The following is a 12,906-nucleotide window of genomic DNA, read 5'->3' as shown; positions in this document are numbered from 1 at the left end:
AAAATATATATTTTTTTCCTTTATGAAAATTGGGATGGGGAAATGTACTTATTAGTCATGAAAATAAAGTCACAATGCAGGAAATCTTAAAGATCCTAAATATACAGTAGAAAAACTTTCTGTAATCAATGACCGATATATCGGTTTTACTGATTAACTGGTGCCGATAGTTGCTTTTTGGAACTATAAAAAGTCTTTGCAGATATTTTTCTATTTCCTTTGTGTTCCTTTGTACCATTTTCTGTAATCAAAGACAGATAAATCGGTTTTACTGATTGAAATCTATCCAGATCAGTTTTTTTTTCCTCTGTGTTCCTTTGTGGAGGTTTCTACAGTTTGAATGACCTGATTCTACAGTATAACAGCTGCCTCTGGAAGTGAAACAAAAACAATCACTAACACCTCGTGGGTTTTTGCTGTATCTAAATCTTTCATCATTGACAATATTCATCCATATTTATATCCTCACTTTAATGCATATTTTGTTATTTTGATTAGATAATCAAGTGTTCTAAATTAAAGCGAGGGCATTCAAAGATAAATGCGACTACACGGAAATGTGCCCCGTCAGCGCATACATCGTGTCTCCAACTTCATATCTTGTGAATGATAATAAACCTTATTCCCCATCAAACTGCATCTGGTGAAATATTTTTACAAAACCCTTTATCTGGTAAATATACAGGCTATAAAAAGCTTGGTTAATACTTAATATAGAGCAGTGTAATGGAGCCAAGTCTCTGTCATTTCATAATAAGAGTCCCTGTAATGTGTTGTGCTTGTTTATAGTTAAATGTCCCATTTTATGCACCAAATATTTTAAACATTTTTCTGGTTATTATTGGGATTTTGGTTGCACAATAAATTACATCTGAGATTTTATTCATAGCCTCTATGTCTGGGCCTGAAAGAATAACATCCTATAAATTGTGTTTTAAAAACTATCGGCTAATTAATTGGTTATTGGCCTTTCCCACCACTTCAGTTATCGGTATTGGCAAAATCCACTACCAGCAGACCTCTCATCAAAATATAACTTGCGACACATTCTTGAGAGGTTTAATGAGATTCATCCAATTAGCTTGTCACAAATTGCTATTTATTTATGTATTTATTTTTTTCCAGATTTTGTCAAATCAAAAAGCTTTCACAAATTTCACTCTTTTGTTAACTATAAGTATTATGTGAGTGACCAGAAACTAACAGAGCACAGACCTGTTTTCTTCCCAACTCTTTCTGCCCCCACTCAGGGCTGCTCAGATTTAGTTGGTCTTGGGAGATTCCTGTAGGGTGCTCAGGGCTTTACTTACATTCCTCAGAACAGACCTGGGTCTTCTGTGCTCTCCACCAGAAGAAGCACGAGAGCAAGCGTCATATGCACCCAGCAGAACCCCAAGGGATCAACAGTTCCAAACAGTCAGTATTCAACTGAACCATGAAGAAAATATTGGAAATGCAAAAAGAAAACTGGTAACTGGACATCCAAAACAGCTCATCTTTAGGCCAAAGTGATTCAGATACAACAAAAAGGAGACACAATTTTCTATTGGAACATGTATTGGATTTCCCCACCTTAAATGTTTGATGTATTTTTGGCATGCATGGACAAGCCAGGAAAGATGCAGCTAAAACATATCAGCATTACTGCATGCATTTAAATTTTGTATTTATATATTTGTATAGCGCTTTTCACAATACATATTTTCCCAAAGCAGCTTTACAAAGAATAGTGTCTTACAACCCTCAGTAAGCAAGCCAAAGGTGACAATGGAAAGGAAAAACTTACTAAGATGTTTAGTTTGGATGAGGAAGAATCCTTGGAAGGAACCAGACTCAGCAGGGGGAGCCCATCAACCTCCGGCTAGCACATACTTAAACAAATGTATACAATCCAAGGAGGTCTATAATACCTGGAGAAAGCTATCCGTTTCCATTTACATTCATCTCAAAGGCAGTTGCTCGGTGGGGGAACTTACCCCCAGAGGTATGTGTTTTGAATTCTGCCATCTTTGCTTCTGGGCACTCAATTTTGGGCACTGAATTTGTTGAGCCAATCACCTAAGCTGTAAATGCCATGTGACTAATCACTGTGGAGCTGCAGAAAAATTACATCATGACAACACTGATTGGCTGATGGCATCACAACATGCACAGTCCCAAGTCAATCACTAATGACAAGTAGGTCTATAATCCAGCCACAGAATATAATATTACTGAATCATCAAATTAATATTTAAAGAAATATTATGAGAAATGATATTAAGAATTGACTCTACCCTGGGGATGATAGGAGGAATACAGATGTATATGTCAGAGACAGGTACTGCTTTGAAATAACTTTTTGGAGGGATTACTTGAAAATTACCGCCCTCTGGTTTTCATGGAATGAATTTCATTTTCAAGAAGTCATTCATTATTCGTTCAGTTCAGCTGAGGACTTCCTTCAGTCTGCTTAACCACTACAGCACGAAGTCCAGCTAAGACACCTACAAAAGGGCTGTGCCAAAATTACCTAAACATGAACATGATCCATGAAAACAAGCCCTGTGTTATCAAGAGCATTCACTCAAGTGAGCTAAATTCACTGCAGATCAACCAGAGGTAAGTTGTTCATGGTCTAAACCAGCGAGGACACTGCTCAAGGTAATCCCATATGCTTTATCAGTAACTGCAGTCCAGATGCTCAATATCGATGAGAATCCACTCAAAAGTGAAACTAGTATGCTCACAGTGCTATTAAAAATGGTGCTTTTAGTAAATACATCTTTACATATGATGTTTACCCAAAAGATAAAAGTGCTGGAACAGAAATTTAGTTATAAAGAAAAGAATGAGGTCACTGGGTTGGTTGATGGGGAGAGAAGCGAGTTTCTACTCTCTCAGCGAGTCCAGATTGCTTATGAACGAACATTTTCTGTCATTTCCTCACTTAAAGCCAAGGATGAGTAAACAAAGCACTGCCATTTATGTGATAATGGACCCTGTTTTACAAGATCACATTACTTTATTCCTGATGGTAGAAAACTGTGCTGTGTGCTAAAGTATTGCAATTTTATACAGTTTTTTCAAAACATACTTTAAGTGTGTATAAGAATATACAGTAGGTAAAAACATTAGAGATTGAGAACTATACTGTACAATACTATTATGCTAAGCTGAGATCTAATTACAGCCTAACAAAAATTTACATTTCATACATTTGTAAAATATGATACATCTAATTGAAAACACTTTTCAGAGTGTGCAAAAAATTACAATAGGTGAAAAATGTGACATTTTGTGCAGCTACTATAACAATACTATAGTTTTATGTTGGGCTGAGAACTGAAGTATAGAAATGTTATTACACTCTGTGTAATATGAAACATATTACTTTTCAGAGTATGGAAAAATATTTTATATAGGTAAAAATCATGACACCAACATTTAAAGTTTTCCGCAGGAATGCAGATCATTTAATTCACTTAAGAGGCAGACATCATGTAATTGCATTACCACAAATGCGGCTGCAGGAGAAAACGATGCGCACAAAATTATATCGACCGGTGTAGCGCAGTGTCAGTGTTATTTTTTCAATTATTTATAGATAGCATAAGCATTCAGAACATGCCAAGTTATTAAACAGCATCCAAGAGGACAACATGGCCATGAACGTCAAAACTTGACCTTCCCAAAACAGCAATGGAACCCCATGTGTCAGGTATATAATTACATGACGAAAAGTTGATTCTAGAGCTGGCTTGATACCGTCACTGACCTGCCAGTCGTTTGTCCCGTATATTTCTCCAGAGTAAATCCCAGGCTTTCGATGTGGAGTCGCGCAGCTGTTCGCTGATGGACCGCCGCAGCTGCAGTTTGCTCGACTTTCGCTTCGTTGTCATTGTGAACGGTGACACATAATCACGTCGCGCCCGGGTTTCTATACGCGAACCGTTATCCGTTATCCGCCTCGGTCGGTTGGGACTCTGGTTCCGCAGTTGTCACTTCACCTGATACGCGGCGCTGCGTCACCTTGCAGCAAATGAAAAGGCAAAGCGTGTTTATATTGCGCTCCGGCACGAGAGTATATCGGAAAGAGAATCCACTCTGCCCAACTCAGGATGGGTTTCATGCTCTCATAAACGCATTATGACAGCGGTAACAGCCGTGTGAAGTCTCCAAGCACTATGCAATGCAGAGTCGCATGGTACTCTCTCTCTCTCTCTCTCTCTCTCTCTCTCTCTCTCTCTCTCTCTCTCTCTCTCTCTCTCTCTCTCTTTCTCTCTCACACTCTGCCCGCAAATGCAGTATCAACTGACAAGGAAATCTTGACAGGGAATCTCCCTTGAAATTGGGTAGTTATAGTACTCTGTGTGTATAAGTGAAAGTATAGACTATATTCAAGGTACTGTAACTATATATATATATACTATTTTAATCACCTTTGAGCTTGCTTGCATTTCACGTAAGTCCTGTTATACCCTTAGTACACAGCTTGTCAAGTACAAATATTCCATGTAGTAATGTGAGGTTAAAATGTATAAATTTTTTTTTTGTTGTTGTTTTTTTTTGTTGTTGTTGTTTTTTGTTTTACAATTTCTTAAGAAAATGAAGTGCAAAACTCTCCCTTGATTGCTATAGGGTGGTCTGGATGGTTGGTAGGTGATTACTTACAAGTTACTCAAGTCAAAAGATCCTACCTCAAGCCTCTGTGCAACCCAAACCACACACTTCTGCACTATTCAACGTCATTTTGTTGTGTAAGTAGTGCGAGTAGAATGTTAACACTGAAAATGCAAAAAAATAAATAAAAAAAAACTATTAAAAAAATTAGTACCCGGATTATGCATTTCAGAGATTATTTAGCAGAAATGGGCCACTTCAATTAAAATGAATGGGAGAAACTGGAATGCCCAATGGTCGACGGATGTAGAAAGCAAGTCCCGCCTTACAGGTAAAAAAGCCAATCGCCTTTTAGATACAGACACTGAAACTCAGATCAGCTATGCAGATTAGCTATGCAAGCCAGGAAAATGGCGTTTTTGTAGCATAATCTGAAGTAAAGAAGCACAATTTATGATACCAGTGTTGTCAGATTTTACTGCTGATTTGAAATATGTTCTTTGATCATAATCTTGACCAACCGTTTTTGAGATTTCGGTCTTTCCCCATTCAAGTAGATAGGAACTGCACTTTCATGACTGGAAAAAGCTTCCTGAGAGCATTCCAAAGATGGCCGACAGTGGACTGACTTGCTAGAAAGGCATTTCTATCAGAAAGACTCGGAACAGCATAGCATAAAGGGGATGACAATTTATTGATGAACATTAAAATAATAAAGACTTTTGGCATAAGCCCCCATCGGACGGTCCGGTGAAAATCTTAGTTAACCATCAAATCCTGCCAGGGAAGACGGCAGGGGCGAGGATCCAACCCCTTGTTAAATGAAGACTTGCTGGTGGTGGTGGGGAGGAGGCAGCTGCCACATTGGTTAAAGGAAATTATGAATGAAACAATGACGTGTACCGCGTGAGTCTCCCTGACAGAACTACCACTTACGCTTCCATTTCTTCAGCCGTTAAACCGAGAGTGGAATGTTGGACACTTCATGCACTCAGCACTTGCGGCTTGCCATATGTAGCGGAAAGTGCAGAGTTACCTGGCTGCGATGCTGGTCTAACAAAAAAATTGTAAATAGTGGAGAATGTAGCAACGAGCGAAACTTCAGTGAAGAGAGCAACTTACAAATGTAAGTTCGGGGCCTGAGTAGCTCAGTGGTAAAAGACGCTGGCTACCACCCCTGGAGTTCGCTAGCTCGCTAGTTCGAATCCCAGGGTGTGCTGAGTGACTCCAGCCAGGTCTCCTAAGCAACCAAATTGGCCCGGTTGCTAGGGAGGGTAGAGTCACATGGGGTAACCTCCTCGTGGTCACTATAATGTGGTTTGTTCTCGGTGGGGCGCGTGGTGAGTTGAGCGTGGATGCCATGGTGGATGGCGTGAAGCCTCCACACGTGCTATGTCTCCGTGGCAACGCGCTCAACGTGATAAGATGCGTGGGTTGATGGTCTCAGACGCGGAGGCAACTGGGATTCATCCTCTGACACCCGGATTGAGGCGAATCACTACGCGACCACGAGGACTTAAAAGCGCACTGGGAATTGGACATTCCAAATTGGGTGAAAAAGGGGGAAAAAATCCACACAAAAAAAAAAAAAAAAAAAAATGAAAACAACAAAACAAATGTAAGTTCAATGCTTTACCATCACTGCACACTGTTTAAATATGTAAGTTGTTTGAAATACAAGTGTTGAATTGAGGTTGCTTTATGCGCTAAAGCCAGTGGCAACACATCGCATGCCTACTTTGAAATGTTAATTCTGTCAGCTGTTAATCTTCAAATGCTTCATTGTAGTAAAAAAACATTTAGGGTTCCATTTGGAACAATACTTCACCTTGAAAAGTCATACACATATACATGGCTGAGTGCATAGTGTATATTGCAAGTGCATAGTGTATAGTGTGTCATTTGGGACACATCTTAGATGTGGCTTGGAGTCCCTCATTCAAGTCTATGGGATTCTTTTGCCCGTTAATCATTCGCCAGGCAAAACAAAATTTAATCTCTTAGATAAGTAATAAGGAGAAAAGTAAACGTGATTTTAAAATGTAGGATTATGTTTTTTAAAGTATGAACAATAGTAATAGTAATAGTAACAGTAATAGTAATAGTAGTGATGGTGGCGTGGTCAGGCAAAAGCACATAACTGGCAATTAGAAGGTTGCTGGTTCGATCCCCACAGCCACCACAATTGTGTCCTTGAGCAAGGCACTTAACTCAAGGTTGCTCCGGGGGGATTGTCTCTATAATAAGTGTACTGTAAGTTGCTTTGGATAAAAGCATCTGCCAAATCTGCCAATAAATGTAAACGTAGTAATAGAATAACAATAACAAAAAATTAGTTGTTTTTTAAAGATGAACAGTGCTATCACTGCTTGACGTGTGATGTCAACTACTCAATTACACTTAATACACAGAGGTACACATTTAAGTCTACGCTGCCATTGTGTTTTGATATTTAAGTCAATATATTTCCTTAGTCCTCTCTTTAGAGTCCACATGCATATATAAATTCTCTCACTCAAACATACATTCCAGTGTCTGTGAGTGTCATGCATTACATTGGCTCAGCTCCCTCTCTGGGGGGGGGGGGGTTCAGAGGGGAAGTTTAGAGTTGGAGATTTATGTCGGTAAGTTACAGTGGTGGCATGACTGGCTTGAAGTGTGGAAAGAGAGGGAAAGTCATGAATGCAGGGCTAAAGCATTCAGTCTAATCCACACTTCCATCCTGGGTGGAACGCAGTTAAACCGGATACACCACTGTAACAGAAAGCCCGAACACATAACACACGATGCAATACAAACTGAAGGAAAAAGATTATTAATGCAAATGAACCCTCAAAATAAAACGCTGGGGTAACTCTACCCAGTGAACAGCCGACCAGGAGACAGTCTGGCGGTGACAGGGTCTCACCTCAAGAAGAACTGTTAACATATCTATAAACATCCCAGTGAGGTGATTTATGTTATACAGACTTTATAAGGACACGGCAGTGAAATAAATACATATTTATTTTTTATAATAAATATGATATTTATTTATTTAATAATTAAACAAACAAACAAACAAATAAATAAAGGCTTGACAATGCGTAATTTGGATCAGCATGTTTGGTTGAATTTTATGTGTTTTTTTATGTTAGGATATCAATTATTCATATTTATTTTTTATTATGAGAATGAGTAAGTAATGAGGTCTAAGGGTGAAATTAAATTCATTAAGAACTTGTCTTTGGGATGATCTACAGTATGAATTGAAGTGGCACATGGACAAAAATTTAAGAACCATATTATTAAAGAGTTAGTTTGCCCTAAAATGAAATATCATTTCCTCACCCCAATGCCATCCCTGATGTGTATGACTATCTTTCTTCTGCTGAACACAAATGAAGATTTGAGAAGAATATCTCAGCTCTGTAGGTCCATACAATGCAAGTGAATGGTGACCAGAACTCTAAAAGCTCCAAAAAGTAGATAAAGTCAGCATAAAAGTAACCCATAAGACTCCAGTGGTTTAATTAATGTCTTTTGAAGCAATCCAGTTAGATTTGGGTGAGAACATACCAAAATATAACTTATTTTTCACTGTACATCTTGACAACAGTCTCCTAGGCAATCATGATTTCAAGCACAATTACACTTCCTACAATGCCATCTAGTGCTCTGCGCATGCGTCAATCACTAGGGAGTGTAATCGAGCTTGAAATCATGATCGTAACTAGAGACTGCAATACAAGATGTACAGTAAAAAAGGAGTAACATTTTGGTCTGTTCTCACCCAAAACCAACTGGATTGCTTCAGAAGACATTGACTACACCACTGGAGACTTATGGATTACATTTCAAGTCAAGTTATTTTTATTTGTATAGCGCTTTTCACAACGCACATCATTTCAAAGCAGCTTTACAGTAAATGTTGCTTCAACAGAAAAAGCTGTAATATAGTAATGTCTTCGAGTCATAATAGTGCGGTTTAAAAAATAAGAAGACATGATTGTAAATTGTGCCTTAAAATAAATAATAGAAAATAATTATATTTATATTTAGACCCCCAGTGAGCAAGCTGAAGGCGACTGTGGCAAGGAACACAAAACTCCATAAGATGTTGGTTAAAGGGAAAAAAATAACCTTGGGGGAAACCAGGCTCATTGTGGGGGCCAGTTCCCCTCTGGCTAAACAGCATGAAATGTTTAAACAAAAAGATATGGTATTAACTGTAAGATTAATGACTAAAGTCTTAGAATTTACATGCTTAATTAACAGCGGAAGTGCAAACAGATGCATTGTCTATTGTTACTTGGCTGATGAAGGCTTCAAATAATTTATTATCTATCTTTTTTGGAGCTTTGGAGTTCTGGTCACCATTCACTTGCATTGTATAGACTTACAGAGTTGAGATATTCTTCTAAAAATCTTTGTTTGTGTTCAGCAGAAGAAAGAAAGTCTTAGACATCTGGGATGGCATGAGTATAATTAAAGATGAGAGAATTTAAATTTTTGATCATTTAAAAATTTGATTAATTTTCTAATTGATAATTGGGTAGTTTTTTCTTTTTTTATGTATGCATTTTTATTTATTAATTATTTATTTACTCATGTGTTATTTATTTATGTATGTTTGTATTAACTAATAAACTGAGACAACTGTTAGCTTTGTTGGGCAAGTAATAATAAAAATAAAATATATATTAAAATAAAAAGATTTTTTCACAGAACAAACAACACAAATTAATACCAATATAATGATAATTTGAAATAACCATTTGATTATTAATAATACATATAAAAAAAGCCTTGTTGTCACAAATCATAGCACAAGGTTGAGCTATTTTATGTATTTTTCTGCAACTAAATGGGCTTCAAAATACCAACAGATTCAGTTGTGTGAATATGTAACCTGTGCCTGGCCCCAGACGTCACTCCATGTTAGCGTGGTTATCACACAGCTAACTGGTCATCTGTGTGAAAGACTGAATTCATACTGAGTCACCGGGGCCTCTCCGGAGACTCTAATAAATATTCATATCAGGGGCCAGAGGGCTTCAGAAGGAGTCATCGGCCTCTGGCATCCTCTACTATTTTCTTACAATCGTACAGAATTCAAGAATGCATCGCAAAAATGTGTCCTTCACCAGCTCCACACAACCAGGACAACCAACCCCCAAATGCCTCTTAGAGAGTGGCCAATAACAACAGCAGACCTGTTTTTTTTTTTTTTTTTTGTGAGCAAACATGCCATTGAGCACGGGCGTGTAATAGGATAGAATTAGGACAGGCCGACGTTCACAGAATCAATGGGAAACAGGGACTTAAGAACAGCACAACTCACAGTTTTTCCACCTTTATCTTGATAATGCTCTATTTCTTTCCTTCTTTTCCATAAACTTTCTAAATACTTTTACTTCACATGTTAAGGCTGCAAAACAATGTGTAGGCCTGTAACTAAACAGCTGAGCAACTAATACACAAAAATAAAATAAAAGGATTAAATATCATGATCACAATTGAAAATTCTTTCATCATTTACTCACTGTCCTGTTGTTCCAAACCTGTATGATTTTCTTTTCTCAGTGGGACACAAAGGGAAATGTTAGGCACAATGTTAGCCTCAGTCACCATTTACGTCCTTTGCATCTTTTTGCCATACAATGGAAGTGAACATTCTGCTTAACATCTCCTTTTTTGTTCCAAGGAAAAAAGAAAGTCATGTAGGCCTTACCCACATCCACTAATCCCTTTTATCTACTTCATATTCATCAACATTATCAAAATAAAATGTATCCTTTAACCCAGTGGTTCTCAACCCTGTTCCTGGAGCCCCCAACACTGTATATTTTGTATATCTCCCGTTTCTGACACACCCAATTAGGTCTTGGAGTTTCCACTAATGAGCAGATTAGTTGAATCAGGCTGGTTTGATTAGGGAGATATACAAAATGTGCAGTGTTTAACCCAAAGCAACTTAAAGTGAAGAGAAAAGAGAGAGTGTGTGTGATGTGTGGAGTTCAGTGTGGGTAAATAATTACAGGGTTGTGGTCATTCAGTGACGACTGAAGAATGCAAGGCCACAAGGTCAGATGGACATAGTCACTGATCTAACTTTTTGTAGAGGGGCTTTTGTGCACATCGAGGGTCATCTCTGTCAAAACATGATCTAGAAGGAAATTCCCTTCGAGTTTCCTTCTGAAAATCAAAGCACCTGAAACCCTGGAACTGTATATCACATCCTTTGGAAATCCCTTGGAGAAAACATCCCTGAAATGTCACAATTCCATTGTGACACTCCTTAATTCCAAACATGGCCAAAATCCTACAACAGACTTTTTCCAGCTGTCTCCTAACTTCTGTAGACTCCCTATTGCTCTGGAACCATTCCCCTCACCACAGTTTTAAAACGAGGGACATCAAGATTAAGAAAAAGCTGTGTGCCAGATGTTGCTGTTTTTATTTACCTTATTTGTGGGCATGTGGCTGATTTTCATCTGAGGAATATTTAAATCTGGATACTGATTCATCTCTGACTTGTGATGAGAATCATGAACAACTGGCCCTTTTTTTTCTGCAAAAAAATAAATAAAATAACCTGATTAGAGGTAGTTATACTTCCAGGACAAATACAACCTTCTAAGGTGAAGTTCCAATGCTTTAAAGGAATATTCCATGTTCATTAAAAGTTGAGCTCAATCGACAGCATTTGTGACATAATATTGTTTAAATCTTAATTTTTACGGTCATTTTTTACGGTCATTTTAGGGTTGTAGGGTTTTCCGCCATTACGTCGTCATGACAATGCAGTTGTAAAATTGGATATAACTTTACACAGAAAAGGTAAGCAAGTTTATCGCACTAAAATCATGTTAACACACATATTGTTTACGTCTTGTGGCTATACTTTTGAATCAGTGAGTATTTTACCGTTTACATATTGGCTCCATTCACTTCCATTATAAGTGCCTTACTGTAACCCAGATTTTATTTTTTTAAAGAAAAGGATGGATGAGTCGAAATACATTTTTGTGGTAATCAACATTGTGCCACAAATGCTGTCAATTGAGCTTAACTAGAACCTGGAAGCTCTGGCTACAGTTGTGATCCTGTAGTCAATAGAAAAAGTCAGCACAGCTGAATTAATGACACTAACACTGAGTGGCAAAACTCCAAGACTTAACTGGCCTCATTTCTCTCTGAACATACTGTAACACGCACCATGGCCTTTATAGAGAAAAGAGGATTCCTCAAAGTGCTAATACATAATACATTTCTATTTTCTCTTTATAAATATTAATTTCATCTGATTGGTGTAGTTTATTCTGGCCAAGAACCACCCACTTAGACAGGAAGAGAATGTCTGATCGACATGCCACCAACCACAGTTCCTTTTGTTTTTACATGCCCTGTAGGGGAGTTTATTTGAAATACACTCAGTATAAGCACTTTATTAGGAACACTATGGTCCTAATAAAGTGCCCGACGTAGTCTTCTGCTGTAGTAGCCCATCCGCCTCAAGGTTCGGCGTGTTTTGCATTCTGAGATACTATTCTGCTCACCACAATTGTACAGAGGGGTTATCCGAGTTCCCGTAGCCTTTCTGTCAGTTCTAACTAGTCTGGTCATTCTCCGTTGACTTCTCTCAACAACATGGCATTTCTGTCTGCAGAACTGCTACTCACTGGATGTTTTTTTGTTTTTGGCACCATTCTGAGTAAACTCTAGAGACTGTTGTGTGTGAAAATCACAGGAGGTCAGCAGTTACAGAAATACTCAAATCAGCCCATCTGGCACCAACAATCATGCCACGGTCCATATCACTGAGATCCCCATTCCCCCCTTTTTCCCCATTATGATGGTTAATGTTAACAATAACTAAAGCTCCTGACCCATGATGCCACCAATCTGACAAACTTTGGCAAATCCATAGATTATTTCACCCTCAAATGTGCTCTTTGTATCTTGTCAAAACAACTTTCAGGTGGACCGATAAAAAACCCTGTGTGCCCAAACCCGGTCTCATGACAAGTCTTAATATTAGTACGAAAATGGCAAAATTGTATATCAGGTTTTGGAACAGGACAAGGGAAACATATTATAGGTTACTGACATACATCAGTCATTTTGTATTGTATAAATAAATATGGAATGAGTAACAAAACTTATTCATAGTCATTTTATTTCTTAAAATGAGCCGTTGGATAGGAGGCTGGCTAAAATGTGATGCCTGTATTGTATCAATTTGAAATTCTGTTTACTGAATGGTTTAATCTCTATGGGAATAAAATAATTTTTGTACCTTTTCATGATATCGATTATTTC

At 38.0% G+C, this 12,906-nt stretch overlaps 1 protein-coding gene across 2 annotated transcripts in view; it reads right to left on the bottom strand.

The window, feature by feature from the left end:
• LOC127433691 (stAR-related lipid transfer protein 13-like) overlaps positions 1-4,183 on the bottom strand; it is a 68,183-nt gene extending 64,000 nt beyond the window's left edge. The window contains exon 1 of one of the 2 annotated variants that reach the window (XM_051685789.1): positions 3,758-4,183. In XM_051685789.1, coding sequence (XP_051541749.1) covers positions 3,758-3,881 — 124 coding nt within the window. In that variant the 5' untranslated portion in view covers positions 3,882-4,183. The remainder of the gene's footprint in view (positions 1-3,757) is intronic. The other variant, XM_051685793.1, reaches the window with a different exon arrangement.
• Between the last annotated feature and the right edge of the window lie 8,723 nt (positions 4,184-12,906).

The sequence above is a fragment of the Myxocyprinus asiaticus genome, chromosome 43 (assembly GCF_019703515.2).
Source record: "Myxocyprinus asiaticus isolate MX2 ecotype Aquarium Trade chromosome 43, UBuf_Myxa_2, whole genome shotgun sequence".
Lineage (NCBI taxonomy): Eukaryota > Metazoa > Chordata > Actinopteri > Cypriniformes > Catostomidae > Myxocyprinus > Myxocyprinus asiaticus.
Note: the sequence above shows the minus strand (reverse complement) of the source record. Positions and strands in the feature narration are given on the sequence as shown.